General features: G+C 35.8%; 1 protein-coding gene across 8 annotated transcripts in view; it reads left to right on the forward strand.

Moving 5' to 3' along the window:
• Nucleotides 1-4,410: 4,410 nt before the first annotated feature.
• LOC123875436 (titin) overlaps nt 4,411-24,743 on the forward strand; it is a 45,565-nt gene continuing 25,232 nt past the window's right edge. For all 8 annotated transcript variants that reach the window (XM_045921255.1, XM_045921258.1, XM_045921262.1 and 5 more), the window contains exons 1-2: nt 4,411-7,381; nt 7,471-7,730. In XM_045921255.1, the coding sequence (XP_045777211.1) occupies nt 4,664-7,381; nt 7,471-7,730 (2,978 nt within the window). In that variant the 5' untranslated portion in view covers nt 4,411-4,663. The remainder of the gene's footprint in view (nt 7,382-7,470; nt 7,731-24,743) is intronic.

Below are 24,743 nucleotides of genomic sequence, written 5' to 3' on the forward strand. Positions count from 1 at the left end.
CCATCTATCTATTGAGTAGGCCAATACATTTACTCTTTAGTCTTTGGTAGAATAGCACCAAGAAAGCTAGGTCTGACGGGCTGACGGGGCCCTGTTAGATCCTTGCTGTTTCAAGATAAACAATATAGATGGCGGGCACATCATTAATTTTAGTTTATAAACGTGTCACTAGATGGCAACACTGGTATTTAAATTACCATCGATTTTAGAATCGCTCCGTATAATACCTATGAATACCATTGATTTCAAGAGAGCCACCTCTGAGGGTATTTACATTTTCTCGAAAATAACCGGCCAAGTGCGAGCCAGTCTTGCGCACCGAGGAGTCCGTACTTTTGTGGAAGTTGGTCTAAAAAAAAGACTATTATGTTGCTGTTTTTAATCCCGGACCCAAAATAAAGGGTGTTATAAGTGTGACGTGTGTATCTGCGTACCTGTCTGTGGCATCGTAGTTCCTAAACTAATGAAACGATTTTAATTTAGTTTTTTTGTTTGAAAGGTGGCTTGATCGGCAGTGTTCTTAGCTATACCTAATCCAAGAAAATCGGTTCAGCCGTTTGAAAGTTATCAGCTCTTTTCTAGTTACTGTAACCTTAACACTTGTCGGGGTCCGGGGGTGTTATAAATTTTGGTAAAGTTTGTAAGTTTGTTTGTAAATAGTAATCTCTGGAATTCCTAAACCGATTTTGGAAATTCTTTCATCATTAGAAAGCTACAGTCTTCCTGAAGGACAAAGGCTTTATCTTATTTTCAAGCACCCGTGCGAAGCCGGGGCGGGTCGCTAGTGATCAGTAAACTTACCTATTCGCAGTGCATGCAATCGGTTCGTGGGCGCGTGAATGTGATTCAAAAGCGACTCGCCCACCATTGCCATGTAAAGGCATCGAAAACCGGGCCTTGTGCAACCTACGACTTCGCTTAATACATTTTATTTACTGAGGTTTTCGATCATTCATACCTACTTGCATGATTTAAATTGATCAGATTCATAAATCGATATCTAAGTCATCATCATCACCCCATCGCTGCCATGGCTTACTACAGAGCCCAATCTCCTCTTACAATGAGAAGGGTTTGGCCTTAGTCCACTACGCTGGCCTAGTGCGGATTGGCAAACTTTACACACCTTTGAGGATGGAGATCTCTCACTTCTCAGACACGCAGGTTGCCAGGTTTCCTCACGATGTTTTCTTTTACCTTTATAAAGCAAGTGATATTAACTTTAAACTTGCGATATGCTTACTGCAATAAGGCTATAGTTGCACAATTGAAATTAGGAAGTTTTCATTTGATTAGTAAATCAAGAAAACTTACCATAAATTCAGCGATAATCACATCTGCCGTATTGGCCCCAAGCAACCCCCAAGGCTTTTTCCCGAATCATCATAAGGATGAGGCGGGTAGTTCGTAAATATAGCACGCACCTCATTTTCACCGCAAGCCGAAAGGAAGGGTTATGATTTTAGCAGTCTATGTATGTATGTATGTTTGTATATCCAGATTCTGTGTGTTCCACCGTAGCGGCTAATTTTAAACTGGCTTTAAGGCTCTGCGTACTATGCTCTAACTCTTTTGAATCTTCTTTTAATTATATGTCTTTGAACTCGGAGCAAAACCTCTCGAGAGTTAAGGGTTCCGTTTTACGGGTTCTGAGTTCTAGATTCAGCCAAAGAGATTATGTAGATAACGTGATAAAAATATCATACGGTCTATCAATAACTGATTCGTCAGTTAAACAAGTCTTCAACCCGCTCCGCTTTAGTTGAAGCGTGCAAGTTGAAATGCGTAGGTAACCCTACCTACGTGCCAAGAATTGGAACCTATGTATACTAACCACCAACCCGCATATAGGTCACCTATAAAAGAACCTTAAAAACCAGATTTAAAACAAGTGTAAATTAAAAATTTATAACACCCCCGACGATCCAAAGTATTTGAGTTTTCCAAAACATCATTTTCAAATAAATAATTATGTATTTAGGCAACGTCCATCTTGACAGCTTGACATTTGTCTATTGACATAATATTATGAACCTAACCATTATCTAACCTTCTTTTCTACAAGAAAACTAGAAAAGAGCTGATAACTCTTAAACGGCTGAACCGATTTTTTTAGATTATAGCTAAGAACACTCTCGATCAAGCCACCTTTCAAACAAAAAAAACTAAATTAAAATCGGTTCATTCGTTTAGGCGCTACGATGCCACAGACAGATACACAGATACACAGATACACAGATACACACGTCAAACTTATAACACCCCTCTTTTTGGGTCGGGGGTTAAAAAGAACCACCAGCCCTGTTAGTACAACGTATCCATTCATCACATGATTTTTAAGTCTACCTACTTTTTTTTAATAATACTTTCGAGAAACATTCTCGTATAAATGGCAATTACACAGTGGCAATGACGAAATCCACACCCACGCCAGTTATTGATAACTTGGAACTTGAAAAGGACATCCAGAGTGAGATCACAGGAAATCCATTAATTTAGTAAAATTATACAGTAGATAGGTAATTTTTTACTGTTTATTACAGTAACTTTTGTAGATAGGTAGGTACAGTGGTCGTTTAGAATAGAAATTAAATATTTTTGAACTAAAATGTATAAAGTAAGAGTATGGAGTGTAGAGGCAGCGCACGATCTGTGTGTAAAAAGTCGGTTAAAATAGTAGGTCACGTTGAGCGATGTAAGTAAAGTGTAGCCACGATAGGTAGGCTCGTAGACTGATAGGTATGGTAAGACTGGATTTAATTGAACCTTACCAAAGGCTTATGTAAATGCACCACACACCGTATCGGGGTTACGTCCCTGTCATCCAAGTTTATTGTAATCTAGACGATACAGGTAAAGTAGGTACCTACCTATATAAAAGTATTGAGATTGTTGAAAAAACCTGGTCAAATGCGAGTCGCATTCGCATACAAAGGGTTCCGTACCATCGTATAAGAAACATAAGCCAGTATAATTTTGCAAGTTATTGACGGACAGCGACATCTTGATGTGATTTAGTAATTATTATTATGGTAAAACCGGTATTATTATTTAGTTGGGAAAACAAATCTTTATTTTTTAGGGTTCCGTACCAAAATGGTGAAATGGGACAATTCATACCAAAATGGTAAAAATGGAACCCTTTATGGTGCGACTTTCTCCGTCCGTGCACCCGTATGTCACAGTCGCCCGAGCAAGGCTTTTAGAAATACCACCAAGCGAAGCCGGGGCAGATCAGCTAGTTGCTCAAAATAATTCATCTATATCTATTATCCTTAATTATTTCATCATCAACGCACTGAGGATTCCTTTATACTTGTACTAAATAATGAAAATTTACACCAATGATTTACATGATTTACAAACCGAGTCAGGTTCTAAAACCTGATAACATGATATTAAATCTCATCATTTTCCTCTTAGTAAATTCTGATGAATGAAAACTCGTAAATGTGTTAAGGGCGGCTTAAGGCTACTTCGTGGTTTTTACTATTTCAATATTAGGTAGCGTAGGTCTCAACTAATTAGTGACGAATACCTATCTAGAGAGCCGTGATCGTTTAGTGGTTAAGAGGCTCGTCTCCTATTCGGGAGGTCGGGTATTCGATTCTTTACCTTTTCGGAGCTATTTGTGCGTTTTAAGAGAAAAAAATATCATTCGCATTAACGGCGAGAAAACTTCGTGAGGAAACCTGCATGGCTGAGAGTTCTTCTAGGACTTCAAGAAGTAGGTATCCTAAAGGTTTTGATTATTATCATCAGTGTCACAAAATCGACGTATTTCAGATGTCAATAAATCTGAAATCATAAAAGCCAGATAATTGATACTTGGTATATTTAATAAATCTGCTGAGGTCACGTTATTCTGTTTTCAGTTGTCTAGCGTCATCGGGACCGAAGATAATATGACGATTCGAAAATGCGTAGTGCTTCGCTTCGTCCTTTATTTTGGCTCGTCCTGGCGGCCCGGCATTTATGTGCCCCCTGATTTTGCTCATGATCAAAAAAATTTAAAATAGCTCTACAAATTGTAGAGTCATCATAACAAAACTGAATAGCAAACAGTCACGCTTTACATTTTTGCCGTTTCTACGAACTACTCATAGGCGCTTACATAATTTTAAAAATAGCCATTTACTAAGCCATGATTCGATGAAACTCCATTCTGCTCTGTTTATAAAAATTGATGACGTGATTTTGTATTTACTTACTTAATGCAACTAAATTATTTAACGACTACCAAGAAAAGTGCCTACCTAAATTAATAAATAAGGTAGGCTAGGTATATCTACATAATCCTTATTCATCGGGATTCGGTATACCATTTTTGGTGCGAGTCCAACAGTGAGAAGTGATCGCTTACGTGTCGCGAAGGTCTGGTGGGCGACGACTCGGCACCAAGGCGCGAGGGGGGACGTCGCCTCAGACTCCGCGAGCCATTCGCAAGCAGCGCGCGCGCACGCACGCGAAAGCACTCGACACGAACGACTCTCGCGAATTGTTTATCATTATACTTATTTACAAAGTTACATGGCAATAGTTTGATTTTATTATGTGATAATTTTATTTAAGACTCGTGTAAGACTATTTAATCGCTATTATTTAAGAATCTCCTTTAAAATAAGTGTATTATTTATAATTTACGTAACATAGTGGGACCAAAATGACTATAAAAAATAAAAAGACTAAGCAATCAAACACGTCCGAAGTGACGTCAAAAAGTGCGTCGAGTAGTGTTCAGAAGAGCAGCACGTCGACATCCGTGCAAAAGAGCAGCAACACACTTCAGAAGGTCAGCTCGTCTGGTAAGAAGGTTCGCTACATTCAAGTTAAGGTCGAGGAGGACGACCCGCTCATGATCACTGATATCTCTGATCACGCTTCAATTAGCGGCTCTACCGTGTCCGAGCATTATAATAGCCACCCACACTACATAATTACGGAGGCTCCGTCGATCCCCGATCTATCGCAGACAAGGTCTCATGAACATCATGTGAGCGATATGGCTCAATCGACCAGCGGTGAATTTGTATCTAATTCAGTAAGGCAAGAGTCTTCCTCCACGTCCCATCAGCAGAGTTCGACGAGTGCAATGCATCAGTCGTCTTCGAATTCTATTCAGCATTCGGGCTCTAGTCACAGCCAACATTTTGACCGGACGACCGATTCTTCAGTTGACAATCAGACTCTGAATACTGCATTTATAGATAACTCGGCACACAATGTGACAGGGTCTAGAGATTTTACGTCAAGATCTCATGGTGCTAATGCGACAGAATCTTTTATTCAGTCCGAACGACAAAATTTAATAGATCAACAGTCTCGTTCAAGTCAAGAGCGTATGACAAGCCAAGGAACGTCTACAGTTGATTCACAAAATATCAATATTCGCGAGAATGAACGTTTCAATGCTCCTGATTCATCTAGGAGGGTTCAGACAGTTAAATCGGATCGTTCTAATTTTTACGGGGGAGAAGGCAGTCTGGATAAGAACGTAAAAACAAAAGAATTTAAAAGCACATCTCATTCAAGTGAATCTAAAAGTAGTAATGTGGCAAAATCTTCATCTTCGTCATATGTGGTTGAAATCGTTGATGGAAAAGAACGTATAATTGATAGCTCAACGAGAGAATGGGGTGACGCTCAAGAACATGCTAGTAAAGAAGATTATGTGAGCGTCAGTGGGACCGGCATCAAACCAGAATCTGCTCATAATATCCAGAATTATGATATGAAATCCAAGTATGATACGATTGGTAAAGATGGTAAACCAACTAGTGAAATGACTGTAAGAGAAAATTCTAAATTTGTAAAGGATGGAAGTCAAATTACGAGTCACGATAGTTATATTTCACAAAAAGACAATTCTATTCAACAACAACATAGCACAACGCGAGAACAGCTTACATCAAATGATAATATTCAATCTAGCACCTCTCGAGATCAAGTTGATTATACTACAACATCTAAAGACTTTGACAATCGTCAAACAGATAAAAGTACTTTTGAGAGCAAAGTACAGAATAACAAAGTGAATAATGAAATCATTAGCAGTAGGAGACGCAATCCTAACGAAACTGATTCATCTAATTTCTATGGTTACGATTCTACTATACAAAATCAACTTCGCAAAGTAGGTGATATTTTGCAAGTTACCGATACGAAAGATCTTAATTACTCTACGAAAATACTCAAAAGCAATACAAGCAGTGCTCAACAAGAGTCTAAGTCTTCTTATGTATTTGAAGTAGTAGATGGAAAGCAAGTATTAGTGGACAGTTCTCATAGAGAATGGGGAGATAGTAAAGAACATTCTACGAATGAAAAGAGTCATCAAATAAGTGGCACTGGAATTAAACCACATCATGAATATACTCGTCATGTCGTGGACAAAGACGCTTTTTATGATACCGGTAAGGATGGCGTACCTAAGAGTGGCACTTATGTTACCGAAGAATCAGCCTTGTATAAGGATGGAAAGCAAGTAGCATCTACCAGTAACACGTATGGTGGTGATTTTACTCGCAAACCTGCTATAACTGAGCACATTACAGATACAGAAGATATTCACAATAAACGTATTAGTTCCACCAGTGACAGAAATATTTACTCCGATACCTTTGTATCTACATCTAGTGATACACAGTCAGATATTCGTGATAAAAAAAATTTGTCGGAAACTACTGATTTTATAACAAAAGAAAAACAAAACCTGACAAAAGAAAGTAATACTACCTCTACTTCTCAAACTAAAGATACTCGAACAACTTATGAAAGAAGTACTGGCACTTGGAACGGTAAATTTGTATACGAAACTGATGATGATAGGCCTAAGCGCCCTAAGCAAGTGTCGCCATTTGGAAAGCCTGAAAAGCCAAGGCATCACTTAAAGAGACAAGACACAGAGGAAAATATTATATTATCTTCAAGAGATATTAAAGACTTTACATCTATAAGCGATCTCCGAAAAATCATTGAGTCTTCATCGACAAACAAAGACGTTACCGTTAGTAACAAGAACATCGTTATTAATAAAAAGAATATTGATGATAAAGTCTTAAAAGAAATTATCGAAACTGTAAATAAATATCCTTTCAAAAGAATCGATAAAGTAACATTTGGAACTAAAATCAATGAAGATGTTAAAGACCTTTACGAAGGGATCGATACTGAAGAAACAACAATTCTACATACAACATCAGGGGATACTATAAAAAAGTCTTTCGAAGTAGACAAGACGCGAAGTCAGATTGAAGTAACTCGATACATAACAGAAAATGGTGTAACCAGAAAAATAACTACTTACGAAGATGCTAAAGAAGATGAGAAAGTAAAAACGGATGTTTTTGTCGATAACAGCTCGTTAGACATCAGAAACTTGGTAAGTTAATTAACAAATACCTATGTGTGGTATGTAAGTATGTTGTTATAGCAAGATAGCAGTCAGACTAATTTATGTTTATTTTTTAGAAGGATGTCCGAACAACGAAAGATATACGCGAATACGACGTGGTGGACCGCGCAATTACCGACACCACGAGGGAGGACACTGTCGTCAGCACCGTCTATGATGAAACCGTCATAGACGATAGGAAAACTGTGCGAGACGATAGGACCGTGATAGAAGAGACTGTCTACATAGACGAGACCAGGCCAAGACAAGGTGGCCCCAAGAAACCAGAAAAAATCATCGAAAAGGAACAATGCATTTGCGAGATCTGCACTTGTGGGTGAGTTATTTTTTAATTATTATCTATATTTTTAGGGTTCCGTTCCTCGAAAGGGAAAACGGAACCCTTATATGTTCACTTTGTTGTCTATCTGTCTGTCCGTCCGTCCGTCGTGTCTATCAAGAAAACCTATAGGGCACTTCCCGTGGACCTAGAATCATGAAATTTGGCTGGTAGGTAGGTCTTATAGCACAAATAAAGGAATAAATCCGAAAACCGTGAATTTGTGGATACATCATTAAAAAAAAATTGAAATGTATTTAAATTAAAGTAAGATAACTATACCAAGTGGGGTATCATATGAAAGGGCTTTACCTTTATATTCTAAAACAGATTTTTATTTATTTTTATGCATAATAGTTTTTGATTTATCGTGCAGAATGAAAAAATACCCGAGTTCGGAACCTCGGTGCGCGAGTCCGACTCGGTGGCCAGTTTTAAAGTTTTCTAAAGGCTTATATTATTAGGATTGTCTAAAATGCTAGGTATATATCCATTATCAGTAGATATCTTTTTATTTAAAGATTTACTTGATAAATAGTTCCATAAGTAGAAAAATGTTTCGGCAACCTTTAATAGGTAAGTAGAGTTAACCAACTACATATTATTATTATATAATATATATTATATATGTATAGCTTTGGTTGATCGAATTTAAAAACACTTATGAGTTATGATTTTATGAGTAAATAGGTCAATTATAGGCCAACCGAAATGCGCTAATTTTTAAGCGTGAACTTCTAAATTACTTGCCTAGATAAAACCTATGCACATAACAAACACAGTTTACTGAAACAGAATGACGTGATCTACACACTATATTATCTTGTATACTACATGTAGATAGATTGCAGATGTGTTTGCCTATTTGAATCTCAACAACACCTTGTAAGGCTCGACTGCTCGATTCAGTCAGCATAGAGTTCTAAATTCATCCAAGGTTTTAAGTCATAATCTTTATACATAATACATAAAATCTATGGGTAAACTGTAACTGTTTATGCATTATTTTTGAGCAAAAACTTGCAATAAATTTTTACTTTTTATGAGCAATCAGCCTTCGAATATCTTGCGCTGAGTCTAGTTAGCAAACTATAGACATACAGTAATAAATAAATACATGAAAAATGTTCGATTCATGAAAATAATAGATTCATGAAAAATTATCGCCTTCAAAGGCGATTAGGTTTGTTTACCTTCGAGTTTTAGTAGGTACATACCTATATTATTTTATCTCTAAGCCTAATTTGGCCTATCTACAGGCGACAGATATGTTTACTGTTCACGTAATATCCCTATCAATTTGAAACACATTAGCTTCAGACTGTGGCTTCAGATAACCTTCTTATTTAGTGATCTGTAGGCTCCATGTCCTATTCTCTACTTCACTTGGCAGTCAACACTTCCCACCTGAAATATTTGAATAAGTATTTTAATTTCACAGGAATAGATGAAGCCATTTAATTATATCTGTGACTATGACTCAAATTATCGCTAACAATTTGCCCTAACTATTTTTCTTTAAATCGAGAAGCGAATGTATAAATACGGAATTTGAAACGTTATTTCACTGACTCGTTTTCTCTAAAATGTTACCTATTGTTCACGCATTTTGGCTAAGTGCCGAATATATCATTGCGCCTAGTAGGAGTAGTACGTTTTAATTTGATATGACCTTCAATTGTTTTTTTAATTCCTGATTCATCATTTTAAATACCTACGAGGTAGAAGTGCATTCATTCTAGAAAGAGTGAATAAACAAGTGGACACATTGCTATAGCCATCAGTCGAGCCATAATGAATCAGAAATTCTAAATTGCCAAAGAAATTCAGATGACGCATTTTCAATTTTCATGCATTCCTAGAAGGCAATTATTATTTGCTAAACCTTGCCTGTGCGAAAAGTAACATGTTCTTAGAATCTTAGCTAAGAATTAAAAATATAATGAACGGCCATTTGGCCGAAAAAGGAGAATTATTGTTTTAGTCTCAAGACTAAAACATCTTGTCTTTATTGAAATCTGCAACTTGCAGTCTGCTCCGCTGTATTCCGTCATTTAACAACTCTGAGTATAAAATGGCTCTACCCTAATGCACCTAATGTATGCGGGTGAGTGGTGACGTACTTCTATACATATAATAAAATTGTAGAAAAGTGGTGTCTGTAAGATGGAAATATATAAAAAAAAAGTAGCAGGGGTTGTTATTATATCGATGCCGAACCCGAAATTGTAATTAATTTTTTTTTTGTCTGTTTGTCTGTGTGTTTGTGCACGCTAATATCAGAAACGGCTTATTCGATTTAGATACGGTTTTCATTAATATATTGTAGTAAGCTTCACTTAACATTTAGTGTTTATTTCATGTCAATCGGTTCATATATAAAAAAGTTATGTCAATTTAAAGAATCATGGCGAACATTTTTAACGTACAGCGTACGTACTACACGCCTCGCGCCTGAGCGTCCGTGGGTATATAAAGCGCGGTCACTATTCCACGCAAACGAAGTCGCGGGCACAGCTAGTCGTAAATATAAGTCAAAATAAATAAAACTTTATTATCACCAATACCTTAATTTGGGAACGATAAAACAAAAGTGACTCACAATAGCCGTCGGAGTCCTTATGTTTACTTACTGGCGTAGGCTGTATCTGCTTGTATCAACTAAAACTCATCGAGCGTCCTCATTCGGAAACTCGTTTAGATTGTCTGGCAATTTAAAAACAATGCTTTTGTACTTTAAAAGAAATGGGCACAGATAAAACAAAGCATGTGAATAAAAAATAAACGAGCCACCACCACTAAGCAGTCATAAGAACATAATTGAAATGAAAGTCTCAAGCGACTAAGCCATGAAAAAGCCTAAATGATTAATGAGTAGGTAAGCATTTTTAAAATATGATATTGATATTATCTATACTAATATTATAAAGAGGAAACCTTTGTATTTTTGTATGTTTGTATTGAATAGGCTCAAAAACTACTGGACCGATTTCAAAATTTCTTTTACCATTACTTAAGAGGGATTCTTCCGAATCCGTATAGGCTATATTTTATCCCGGAAAATAGAAAAAATAAATGTCCACCCGTGCGAAGCCGGGGCGGGTCGCTAGTTAATAATATTTTTAATAAGTAAAATATGTAGTGCCATCATGATTTCGACTTATAAAAAGAAAGTTGATATTTGATACACTGTATGACACATTATTGATTACGTTTTATTACGTTTATGGATACTTTCTAATATCAAAATTTCAAAAGTAGATATGAAACAAAATAGGAAATGCGAAGTTGAGAACCTACTTTACTCTCTTGAGTCTAGACAGACTAAGTAGATTGAAAGGAAATACAAAACCTTTCACATTTTTTTATCTTACCTAGCCCAGTTTATGCCTGCGTGTTCGGCTTAGAATAATTCAAATACAGTGGCATAATAATATTATGATACAGCAAGCAAATGTAGCTAATCTACTTTGAAATGAATTGAATATGATTCTCATTCATATATTTTTACTGCCAATCATACCGGTGGGTGGTAGTGACTAGTGGCGCCTACTCAACTGTACCAGCCTCCGTACCAACTGTTGAAATTACTTCCACGAGTCCTTGCGCAAGCGATTTTATTGTTATTACTATCATTTTATATGACATCATGATTTTATTCGCATTGCTAAATTGGCTATGACAGGTAAATTAGAGTCGTAAAAACTAGATTAGTATTTGTGTCTGTTGTGGAACAAAATACATTGGTAGGTAGGTATTTATAATTTCAAGGCTCTGCTATACTCTGTATATAATAAGTTGTATACACCTGTACATATTATAAAGTTCAAACGGCGTTTTGGCTACAATATTCAAAAGAGACGAGCAGGCGGATCTAAGACTGACTGGACGAATCTATAATGGTTTCTCGTTTTACTACGGACTCCTAAAAAGATAGATACAAGTTACAACTATAAATTACTATTGAAACCTTTACTTGCCCAGAACCTGTAATCTTGTCCAGCACTAGTTGATAGCCTCTAATGCCAAGCTCTTGTATTTTATTAATTCTACACTTGTTTATTACAAGTAGGTGTCTATCTGTAAATGCAATCTATAGAGATGTAGGAAATATTTTGCAATGTAGGTAGATATTTTATTCGTTATCTAAATCTGGTTTGTTAACAGCTTCTTATTAGAATCAGAAGAAATCGCGAAACAAGTTTCGAAAACTCGTATCTTGGGAAAGCAATGACAGTATTTATTCAGTTCCATTGGATGATAACATTTTTTCGATAACAAAATGAGGTTTCTTCCTACCTTATCTTTTCTCTTTAGACTTTATGATATCTCGAGAAAGCAGGATCAAAACAAATTCCATTCGTCTTTCTGGTCCATGAATTCTTCCAACTATTTGGTTAACTAATAGCAACACAGGTTTAGCAATACCGTTCTGTACATTTCTTATGATATTCGTAGAGGCAATTCATTACATCAATCCATCGATGGCTCACTACTGAGGATTGGTCTTCTCTCAGAATGAGAATGATTTGGCTAAAAGGCTGGCCAAGTTCGGATTGGCAGACTTTACACACCATTGAGAACATTATGTATAGCTCTCAGGCAAGCAGATTTCCTCACGATGTTTTCCTTCATAGACATTATTAAAACTCTCTATCACACTTCACACTATAATATTATAAAGGAGAAAGTTTGTATGTGTGTGTGTGTGTGTGTATATGTTTGTTACTTCTTCACGCAAAAACTACTTTTGATTATACCCTGGATTAGCACATAGGCTTCTTTTTATCCCGGAAAATCAAAGAGTTCCCACGGGAATTTTAAAAACCTACATCCACGCGAACGAAGTCGCGGGTATCAGCTAGTATTTTAATAGTACGTGTTGATAATGATCGTTATAGAAGCACGTAGATATAATGTAAGTAAGTAAATAGACACAGTGCATGCTAGGCCGGAACTTGGCATACTTATATCTCTTTATATTTATAAAATACATAAATTAATAACTGACATAGGCTACATTTTATCCCGGAAAATCCTAGTACCCAAAACCTAAATCCACACGGTCGAAGTCGCGTAGGAAAAAAATTGAATTAGGTACAAACTTTCTATTGTTTTAATACAATAACTAACATCAGGTATAATAATTACTTAATTAATGATGTTTTGACGCTGGGAGCGCGATAAGAGTTTCTTCGCTGTTTAATTAAGATTCTACAATGAACTGATTATGAACTACATAGTTTATAATTTACAGTAAGTAAATAAAATAATTATTCATAATATATCTAGTTGTTTATTTGTTGTGATAACTGTGTGATGTTCTTCAGTATGACTGTAATGTCCATTGCAAGACTATTAATAAATATGCAGTAATCAATGAGTAAGCCAAGGTTTATGCGATTCCTGGGCATTTACATGCCATTATTGTAGTACCTATTCTCTTTGACCTCGACCTTCTCAGAATACATGTATTTAAATTATATAAAAAAATATAAGTCAGTACAATGTTATTAAAACAGCTAATCATTTGTCATCTCAATTTGCTCGATTCGAGATAAATGAGAATATAAAATGAAATAGGAATGCATCTATAGTAGATTCTATTGTTACCTAATAGTATTTATTAATAAGTAGATCTACGTCTAAATAATTTATTCTGTTGAAGTTAAAAATCTGTCCCGAGGATAGACATAGGCTACGTTTTGCCCGGAAAATATAAGATTTTAAAGGCCCATTCGTTAAAACTGATTTTAACGATTTAGTGCTGAGATAGCTTACATCCCGGAGAAAGACAAAGACAATTTTTTGTCCTGGAAGTTTTCCGGGATTTTAAAAAATCTTGATCCACGCGGACGAAATCGCGCGCATCACCTAGTTTCTTGATCATTTTGATTGTCTTATTAGTATTACGGTACCTTTGTAAACTAGTAGCTTTTGTAAAAGTAAATCTTAAAACGAGTTTGTTAGTCATATAAATAAATAATTAGGTGCCGAGGTACCAAGGTCCCTACTTGATTTTCGAATTTTAGCACTGGACCCAAATATGTCCCTTAAATAGGACAATACATTATTAATTAGGTAGGTACCAACTCGATTTTGAAATAAGACTTTTAACACTTGACCCAAATCAATGTCCCAATACACCAAAGTTTCATACTAGGTATGGGAATTTTATATACCGATACCAACACATTGAAATAAAATGTTAATTCCGTTCTGTTATAACAGCCACTAAATAAACAGGTCGCCTAATGACATTTACAATTTACATGACATGTGTATATAGAGCTTAGATATTTCAATCCACGAAGACGCGCCCCACTATTTATCGCGAGGGGAAACCGCGGGGTGCGGGGAGTTCAGTCCGAGCATTAGTCTTGAGTCGACCACGGCTCAGTGTACACGGTCAATTTGGGTTGCTTTGCTGCGTATCGTGATCCATCGGAAAGTTGCTCTACTTTAATTTTTTGTATATATTATTATTTTTTAATGTAATAATATATAGTGTAATTGAAGGATTTTCTTATGTTAGGTTATTTTAAAAAACAGATTTGAATTGTGATAAAAGAGCAACCGCCGAGTTACTTGCTGGTTCTTCTCGGTAGGAAAGGCATTCCGAACCAGTGGTAGATGCTTTTGACGATTCAAAAGAACTTATAAAAGTCTAATTGAATAAAAATATTTTGAATTTTGAATAAAAATAGAAATGATAAAAAATTATGATATGAAATGATAAAACTCTTGGATAACCTCTTCGTGTTTTGTTCCTGTGTTTTTCGCTAGGTTTTGGGAGGATATTCCAATAATTCGTTAAAAATATTTAAATCATTATATTAAATACTTATAGGCGTCACTCAGAAAAAAAGAGGTATTGATTTTTCTGAGTGACGCCTATACTTATACATATTATCAATATCACACTTCACATCACACTAATATTATAAAGGTGAGAGTTTGGCTAAAATTTAGAATAGAGATAGATAATATCCAGGATTAGCAGATAGGCTACTTTTTATCCCGGAAAATCAAAGAGTTCCCACGGGATTTCAAAAAACTTAAATCCACGCGGACAAAGTCGCGGGCATCATCTAGTATACAATATTTGTTGTTATTAAAATATTATTAGTAACCAATATCGAGTATTATATGTCTATGCCAATAACACAATTAGTTCAATAAATGCAGTACCATCACGTCTTATATATTTTTTTTTTAAAGTAGGTGAAAATATAAAGTAGAGCATACTTCCAGTTAATTATGAAATTTTTTGCTATTTAACTATGTGTGCGTGTGCCCACATTGCTACTCGCTGCGTAGGAATAGAACTCACATTCTTGCAGTTTACACTGCACACTTGCACTGTAAGCGATTGCGGAAAAGAGTGGGGCGCGTCTTCGTGGATTGAATTATCATACCCTGATGTGTTTGTATCATTGATTTTAGAAGCGTAATTGTTTGTTTATTCTGAGGTTTGTATCTACATGATTGTAAAGTGCAATTTTTTACACAATATGCTATTGTTATTTTATCACCCAGTATTAATAAATTATTAGAAAATAAGCATATTTTACACACATGAACAGGTTAAACATGAGTTAAATAGCGTCGTATGAGCGTACTGATTGTCATAATAATATGGTCATAATAAGTAGGTACCTAGAAATATTCAATGTCATGATTGTCCATAATAAGCATAATAAGTAACTAGAAATATTTATTACTAGCTGATGCCCGCAGCTTCGCCCGCGTGGATTGGTCAGATCCCCTGCAGCATCAGGATTGAGGAGTTGGAATCCAAATTTTTTATAAAACAAGGTCGCAAAGTTCCTCTATCGATTAAAAAAGAAACGACGCAAATCGGTTTAGAAATCTCGGAGTTTTCGGTGTACATAGGTAGAAAAACACAACTACCTTTTTGAAAGTCGGTTAAAAAAGTAGCCTATTTTACACCCTGATCAATCCTCTACTTGTCTGTGAAAATCCCGTCAAAATCGGTTCAGCCGTTCCAAAGATTAGCCTTTTCAAACAGACAGACAGACAGACAGACAGACAAAAATTTTAAAAACGTGTGATTCAGTGTTGGTATCGTTCAAATAACCATATGAGCTTAATCTGAGGTAGTTATTTCGAAATTACAGACAGACACTCCAATTTTATTTATTAGTATAGATCAAGTGAAGGCTCAAGAAAATATGGGATTAAATTATTGGGCTTCGCTACGCATAGCGACGGCCAATAATTTACTAATCTAAGTAGGTATGGTAGATATGACAAACAAAAAATGGAAATGCTAGAAAAATTGCTAACTCTACATAAAATTGCGTAAAAGTTGTGAAGAGCCATTGATCGAGCAATATCGACAGGGAAAACAAGGGGATGGTACACTTTCCATTTACCGTTAAACTGATATCTACTAACGCTACTACTAATGTTTACTTTTCATTCCTTCACCTGAAGCTAGTTTACATTTTACGGGGTAATAGAAATACATCACTTATTTTTAGTACAGTTTCAACTTTTCAATAGCGCAACAATTTATTATGAATATTAGTTACTAGCTGTGCCCGCGACTTCGTTCGCGTGGAATAGTGACTTTTCGCGCTTTATATAGCCACGGACGCTCAGGCGCGAGGCGCCGTGATTCTTTAAATTGACATAACTTTTTTATTTATGAACCGATTGACATGAAATAAACACTAAATGTTAAGTGAAGCTTACTACAATATATTAGTGAAAACTGTATCTAAATCAAATAAGCCGTTTCTGATATTAGCGTGCACAAACACTCAGACAAACAGACAAACAGACAAAAAAAAATTAATTACAATTTCGGGTTCGGCATCAATATAATAACAACCCCTGCTACTTTTTTTTTATATATTTCCATTGTACAGACACCACTTTTCTACAATTTTATTATATGTATAGATTAGTAGGCTTATTATTTGGTAGGTACGTTTAACATTTACTCTTTACATTTCATTTTGCATATACATAAATAGCTAGGTTAGTAAGTACCTACATAAAAATAAAAGAGCATACGTAAACTGTTTACATACATTATTTCGTGCAGCACGTGACGAACGGCGAGGAAACTATGATAAATCACGAATCGCGATATGGACACTAGTTCATACTGTACATACATACAAGAAGTAGGTAAATCACATAATTTTCACGAGAATTTACTTAAAGTGGTCTATTTTAAAATGGTCAGAATTATACATGTTCCGTTTTTCATTTTGTAAAGCAATTTATTTCATCCTAATGAATGAGTTGAATTGTTTGAAAATAATTTTCACCGTCGTGAACTAGGCATTAAAATGTTTTGTTGTAGTTTAAATTGTATCTATAGATAGTAAGGTAAATAATAATTTTCCACATCACTTATATTAAAGTGTTATATCATTTCGGTTCTATTTTCTGACTCAATTAGATTTATTAGTATAAGTTAGTATTCCTTCAACAACTGTAAATTAAAAATTTATAACACCCCCGACAAGTGAAGGTTACAGTAACTAGAAAAGAGCTGATAACTTTCAAACGGCTGAACCGATTTTCTTGGATTATAGCTAAGAACACTCTCGATCAAGCCACTTTTCAAAAAAAAAAAACTAGATAAAAACTGGTTTATTAGTTTAGGAGCTACGATGCCACAGACAGATACACAGATACACACTTCAAACTTATAACGCCCCTCTTTTTGGGTCGGGGGTTAAAAATGACGTCCACTTTGGCTCCACGATTTGGCTCTTTGCATGCTTTGGATTGGATAACAAACTTACAAGCTAATCCAAGTCAGAAGCGCTATGAATTTACTCAAATGACATTATTAACTATTTATACCGCAAAGTAAGCAGAGGTACTCGTTTAGGTACTCGAGTGTGACCAGAGATTAGTGTGCGCTCATCGTGACAGTGGGTTGCGACACGCCATGTTGCAAAAAGGTCTTTGTACTCGTATTGTGAGATTCCATGGCTGTACAGGGTAATTGAGCAATTGATGAGTGCATACTATAGGTCCTACCGATGACCTATATAAAGGACATAAATAATTTGAGGTCCTTTTTATGTGAATACTTCTTCAAACGCGTTGGGTGTTTTTAAAATGGGTAAAACCTTCAAGGTTGCGTTAGCGACATGCTAATAAACTAAAATAATTATGAAATTTTAATGTTTGAAAACATTTCATTTGAAAATCCAAAAAAAAAACACTGTTATTTCAAAGTTTATTCTATCAGTAGTCTTCACTGACTGCCATTATTTTTTAACGAATGAATCTCCCTGACAATATACTTACTTAACAGGTAGATCCACATTGTAAACCCTGCGTTGAGTTGTAAATAGAAGATAGAAATTTGGGTCTAGTCTAGCTTCTAAGCAAAATAATAAATGGAAAATAAAAGGATGTGGACTCAATACGTAGGCAGGTCTTCTTTATTACCTGGTCTTATATGAGACGCTATTAATCATTGTAATCTTGAGCGTAGGTATGCAATTTTAATAATTTTGAATAGAAGTAGGTGTAGACTGGCAAATAAAAACGAAATAGCCTACCTACCTAACTACTACATACGATAGTATTAGCATCATTTCAGTTAAAAAAACCGGCGAAGTGCGAGTAAGACTCGCGCACTGAGGGTTCCGTGGGTACTCGGGTAATTTTTCCGACATTTTGCACGATAAATCAAAAAGTATTACGCATAAAAATAAATAAAAATCTGTTTTAGAATGTACAGGTAAAACCCTTTCATATGATACCCCGCTTGGTAATAGTCATCTTACTTTGAAAACACTTTTTTTTTAATGATGTAACCACAAATTCACGGTTTTCAGATTTATTCCTTTACTTGTGCTATAGGACTCTACCTACCTGCCAAATTTCATGATTCTAGGTCAACGGGAAGTATCTTATAAGTTTTATTGACAGACATGACAGACGTATAGACGGACAGACAGACTTACAACGAAGTGATCCTATAAGGGTTATTTTTGTCATTTTGAGGTACGAAACCCTAAAAAGACTAAAGGTGCCCACGCACTTGAACTGAACTGCCGCTGAACTGCGCGTCGCGGCAGCGCCTCGCACGATATTCTCTCCAGTCGCGACGCGCGTACCGCGTAGCGGGTCACTGGCGCGCGTCGCGGCTGGTGAGAATATCGTGCGGGGCGCTACCGCGACGCGCAGTTCAGTTCAAGTGCGTGGGCACCTTAAGTAGGGATACCTATTAATATCTTCCCGTGTTTAAAGAACCGTTAGTTTCCCATCGTAGTATTAATAAATGGTATCGCCTGTGTTACATGCTGTACGTACGTGACTCGGGTGATGGTTAGGCTTTATATTGGGCACTAGATATTCGCAACACGTTCAGTACCAGGCGATTTGACATGCTAGATAGCAATCCATTTAAATTCGCTGTAACTTCTAGGTATAACCCATTTAAATAATAGGTAGTCACAACTTAACACTACCAAGTCACCTGATACTGTTTAGACATCGATTTACTAGCCGATGCCCGCGACTTCGCCCGCGTGGATTTAAGTTTTTCGAAATCCCGTGAGAACTCTTTGATTTTCCGAGATAAAAAGTAGCCTATATGCTAATCCAGGATATTATCTATCTCCATTTCAAATTTCAGCCAAATACGTCAAGTAGTTTTTGCGTGAAGGAATACCTAACAAACATACACACACACAAATACACACAAACTTTCGCCTATATAAATTAGTGTGATAGTGTGATGTGATTTATGATGATAAGTAATTAACTTAGGTACAGTATCATTGTAACTAAAATATGACATATCTTCGTACAAACAATATTTTTTTGAGATTTAGTACTTAGGTAGGTCTCCTAACCTACTCTATAATAAGTTATAATATATTTAGTATATATCAACATACCTGTTACCTACTTAAGTATACATTTATCATTGTAAATACTTTTTTCAATTGTTCTACCTGCCAATGGCCTTAAAAATTACGTTGGTACTACTTTCCGTTTGGTAAAAATATAATAACTCCAACTGCCGCCAGTTACGAACACATTTCATGTGTAGGTCTGTACATGTTACATGTTACAATACAAGATTACGCTCTACATTTTCAAACAGGTGGCAATCATATTATGTGATGTCCTTGAAAACGGACTTTATTACTGCCCAGGTTAAAATGTTTACAACGATTCATTGGATTCACGTACCTACTTATTATTTTGTAGCAAATCCTATTATATTATATCTATCGATCTATTTCTGTTTTCACAGTATCTTTTATAGGGATCCGTACCTCAAAAGGAAAAACGGAACCCTTATAGGATCACTTTGTTGTCTGTCTGTCTGTCCGTCCGTCCGTCCGTCCGTCGTGTCTGTCAAGAAAACCTTGTGTGTAAACCAAGTGGGGGTACTTCCCATCGACCATTGTATTGATTGATTGAATAAATCTGAAAACCGTGAATTTGTGGTTACAACACAAAAAAAATACTTATTTGTTTTAATTTTTAAAGTAAGATGATTAGGTATATCAAGTGGGTGAAAGGGCTTTACTTGTACATTCTAAAACTGACTTTTGTTTCTTTTTAAGCAGAATAGTTTTTGATTTATCGTGCAAAATGTCCGAAAAAATATCCGAATACGGAACCCTCGGTGCGTGAGTCTGACTCGCACTTGGCCGGTTTTTTAAATTTTAGTATATCATTTATCAATTATGTAAGCTCTGTCGCGGATTTTACGATAGTAATCACGATCGTTCCTCCGAATTATTTCGATACATGCAATTTTCATGTGTACCTATTGTATTGTATGGTAATTTTGTATGGGGGCTATACAAAGCTCTCATTTGTTTGCTACGTGATGCTTTCACAAATCATTGTGCTGTTTAGGTACATTACTCTCATGAGTCTCATGTGTTTATCCACGGTTTATCGAACAGCATTCTAGCACGCTTACTACTATAGTTTGACATCTGCAACGCGATGTGATGAATGATTTATGTCACAATTACCTACCTGATATCTCTCTAAATAGTTGACTCTCACTTACTGAAGGCTAAAATGCACAGTGGCAGCAAGAATATCTCTACCCAAATGCGAAAATGTGTTTGTTTGTTGGTTGTTAGTTTGTCCTTCAATCAGGTCACGACAGAGAAACGGATCGTCGTGATTTTTCGGATGAATATATTCAAAGACCTGGAGAGTGGCATAGGCTCCTTTTAATCCGGGAAAATCAAGGAGTTCTCACGGGATTTTTTAAAACTAAATCCACGCGGATGAACTCGCGAGCATCGAAATTCAGCCAATCACAACAATAATTGCGATAATAGAAAAGTATTAAGTTTACAGGATTTTAGGTTAGCACTCTATCATCTGTCTGCATCATCATTTACCTAACTTACTTAACAAAAACAGTACAAATTCAACATCTTGAAATTATGAACGTAGCTTTAAAACTGTAAAAATATTTGAATAATGAAGATGTACCTACTTTATAAAGGACATTATTAGTGTTGTACTATTGATGTAAAATTTATTTACTTTATATTGTAAAGTTATATAAGTTTATTTATAATACGTTGATCTCATAGGTAGGTGCGTGATGTATGGAAAATGGTAATGACTGCCTTTCCAAGAAAATATTTCGCGACTTACATGCATTGTATTATAATTGCGCGGTGGGAGTTTAGTGAGACATGACCAAGTTTTCAATAGCACAACAATCATGAATGGTAATGTGGAGCAATGATTTATGCCGTTTATTTGAACGTTCGATTCAGGTTACAGTTTTGATTTTTTTTCATTTAAGTACAAAATTCTGAAAGCTAAGAATACGGCATAGGTAGGTAATAGGTATCTATCTTACCTACCACTTTATTTTTTATTTTTTATACAGTTGGCCCTTGAAAGCGGGCTAGCCTGGAAGGGGTACGGCACTTTTTACTAAACCCATACCCCTTTGGTTTCTACACGGCTTCAAACATCTTTTATGTAGACCAACTTGTGGCTTTTTGTGATTACGTTTTGGAAAAAAGGAAATGATAGGTACACGTTAGACCTAGATTTTTTGGAAAACAAAAAAAAAATCATTGCTCTAGGCGCATTTCTCCAAAAAGAAAACAGCGGAATGCATTTGTATGGAGATAGGCACAATAGAGTCCCCTCTTATCTTAAGATAAGTCAAAACACTGCTGGTTCGGAAGTCAGAGTCTATGAGAAGAGCTAGCAAGAGTCAGTTTACAAGGGAAGTACCTACCAAGAATTTCGATAGGATTTTTAAATACATAATGAACTAACTCAAAAGCTAGATTGCAATACAACGCATTGTGTCACTGCGCAGATTAAATGCTCATTGCAATCCACAAATAGGTACCATGTAGTTTGCCGTCGTATTCACAATGAGCTTTTATGGTATTTTAACAAGCCAAGTGATAGAATCGTTCTGCCAGTAGACGGTTATAAATTGTAATAAGCAAAGTGGAATAACGCCCACTCCCTCCGCAATTGAGACAGCTCTTACTGAATTGACCTTAGCGTGTGTGCGGCTATTAGACAACTGTTTTCAACATCTCATAAATCACATGGTCATGTTTCGACTTAGTGTAAAATATATAGGTGGGAACTGTGTTAACCAAATGGAAGTTAAACTATTTAAGAAAACATAAAATACAAGTCAATGCCGTTCTTTACATGTCGTTTTAAAAAACACGACGGTCCGAACAAAAAAAAAACCTAAGAAAAAGTAAAAAAATCACATTTGAAAATGGCGCTATACATTGCTTTAAAAAAAAAAAAAGAATAGCCAGTGTTACTCAGAATGATGTAAGGATTGTAACGATAGTACCCCACACATTGTTCAGGCATAATATTATGTAGAACGTATACGGTAGAGTAAAGAAATTCACAATACATGAACTCTGAAAACGTTATATTCCTTTGGGCAGTCACGAAAGTGCAATATTTTGTGCCCAATATTCAAACGTGATTTTTACTTTTTAGTTCGTGTTCCGGCAGAGGCCAGAGCACTCTTGTTTTTTTTTTTTAATTTTTGTTGGAGTGTATGAGGAATGTTGTTAGTTTAGCGTGGTCTTTTGCAAAATTAAGCTGATAACTGTCATTTCAATGTTAACGAACACCCAGGAATGTTTAGGCCTGATAAAATTATGCATACGTGTTGTTAAGTGGCGCGATATCACCTACTTATTTTTAAAAAGCGGTTTATTATTTTAAACAAGAAAATAAAAAGTTTAGTAATACAAATAATTACAATATTACCTAGATATTTCTCATATTACAGTAAATATAATAGAACTATTGGGTACAATTCTTTTTTTCTTTTGCGGATGTGGCTATGCTAATAACGTTAAATAAATCATGTTGACCGGACCATATTAGGCACTTCCTTGCCATGGACATCAAACTGATAGGTACAGCTGCACCAGTAAGAGCCTAGTTTCCTGACTGGTAATAAAGTAATATTCTCAGGATTTATTACAATTTCCCTTGATGGATCCCCTTTCTCTTTTGTAACATTATAAAACATAAGAGGTGCAGTTAAGCAAAACATAAATTGCAACAGCCATACTTATGATAAAAGGTTAGGTTTTGGTCATGACAAGGTCTACAAATTATACCTAATTGATTGTACGAAGAAAATCTTATGACGAATCATCACAACTACTTACTGCTACCATCGATGCTGCTACCGTCTTATGACGAACTAGCCGATGCCCGCGACTTCGCCCGCGTGGATTTCGGTTTTTTAAGATCCCGTAGGAACTCTTTGATTTTCCGGGATAAAAGTAGCCTATGTGCTAATCCAGGATATTACATATCTCCATTCCAAATTTCAGCCAAATCCGTTTAGTAGTTTTTGCGTGAAGGAATAACAAACATACACATACACACACACACACACACACACACACACACACACACACACACACACACACACACACACAAACTTTCGCCTTTATAATATTAGTGTGATGATTAGTAGATAACTATGTGTATTCCTATGGTGTATTCTATTTACTGTTGTCGTCACTGTGCCGGCAAAATCGGCAAGTCAATTAGAAAGACATGACGTTGCCCCGACCTCAGTCTGAGTTATTCGCATCGGTGATCTCATCGTACCACGTCCTCGCTTAAACTCGTTTCTTACTTGTTTACTTCATACAACTTAACGTTTCAACTCGGCCAGCTATGTAGCCTTACGTCATCTTTTTTACTTGTTCAAACTTCAAAGGCTCTTTAGGTAGACTTTTTTGTAGCCAAAATATTATAATTGCTCGTGAACCTCTTGCAGGAGTAGCATCGTCTTAACAGGGCTCTCTCCGTCACTTGCTTTATACAATCGTAGTTCCAATTTCATTTGAATATTAAGCAACCAAAGTCCATGAAATTTTGTAGACATATTCTAGAAACTAATATCTATGTCTGTGGTGTTTTAGATTTTTCTAAAAATATGTAGTTTTAAATTTACAGGGGCTTAAAGATTTGCATGTAAATTTTTAAGAACGCGTAACTTTGAAACCGAATATTTTAACAGAAATCTGGAAAACCACAGACATAAGTAGATATTCGTTTCTAGAATATGTCTGCAAAATTTCATGGACTTTGGTTGCTTAATATTCAAATGAAATTGGAACTACGTTTGTATGAAACGAGTGACGGAGAGACATGAATATCACAGATGTTACTTACAACGATCCGGAATTATTAGCGCATTGCAACCGAAACTAATTTCAATAATCAATAATATTCGTTGAAATTTTACAATATTAGTCATAGTTGGAAAACTCCATGTGACTATGTGAAGGACGAATGAATAATAGTTGATTTTGCTGATTTTGTCGGCAGAGACAAATAAAATACTCAATTCTTTTGCCCGTGATTATTCGTCAGCAAATAACGATTATTGATATTTGCGAGGTATTTATTAATTTGTTCAAAATAAATTAGGATATGTAAATAAATCTAAACGTATGCTCTTCAAGAAAATCAATATAGAATGAA

The sequence above is a fragment of the Maniola jurtina genome, chromosome 20 (genome assembly GCF_905333055.1).
Source record: "Maniola jurtina chromosome 20, ilManJurt1.1, whole genome shotgun sequence".
NCBI lineage: Eukaryota > Metazoa > Arthropoda > Insecta > Lepidoptera > Nymphalidae > Maniola > Maniola jurtina.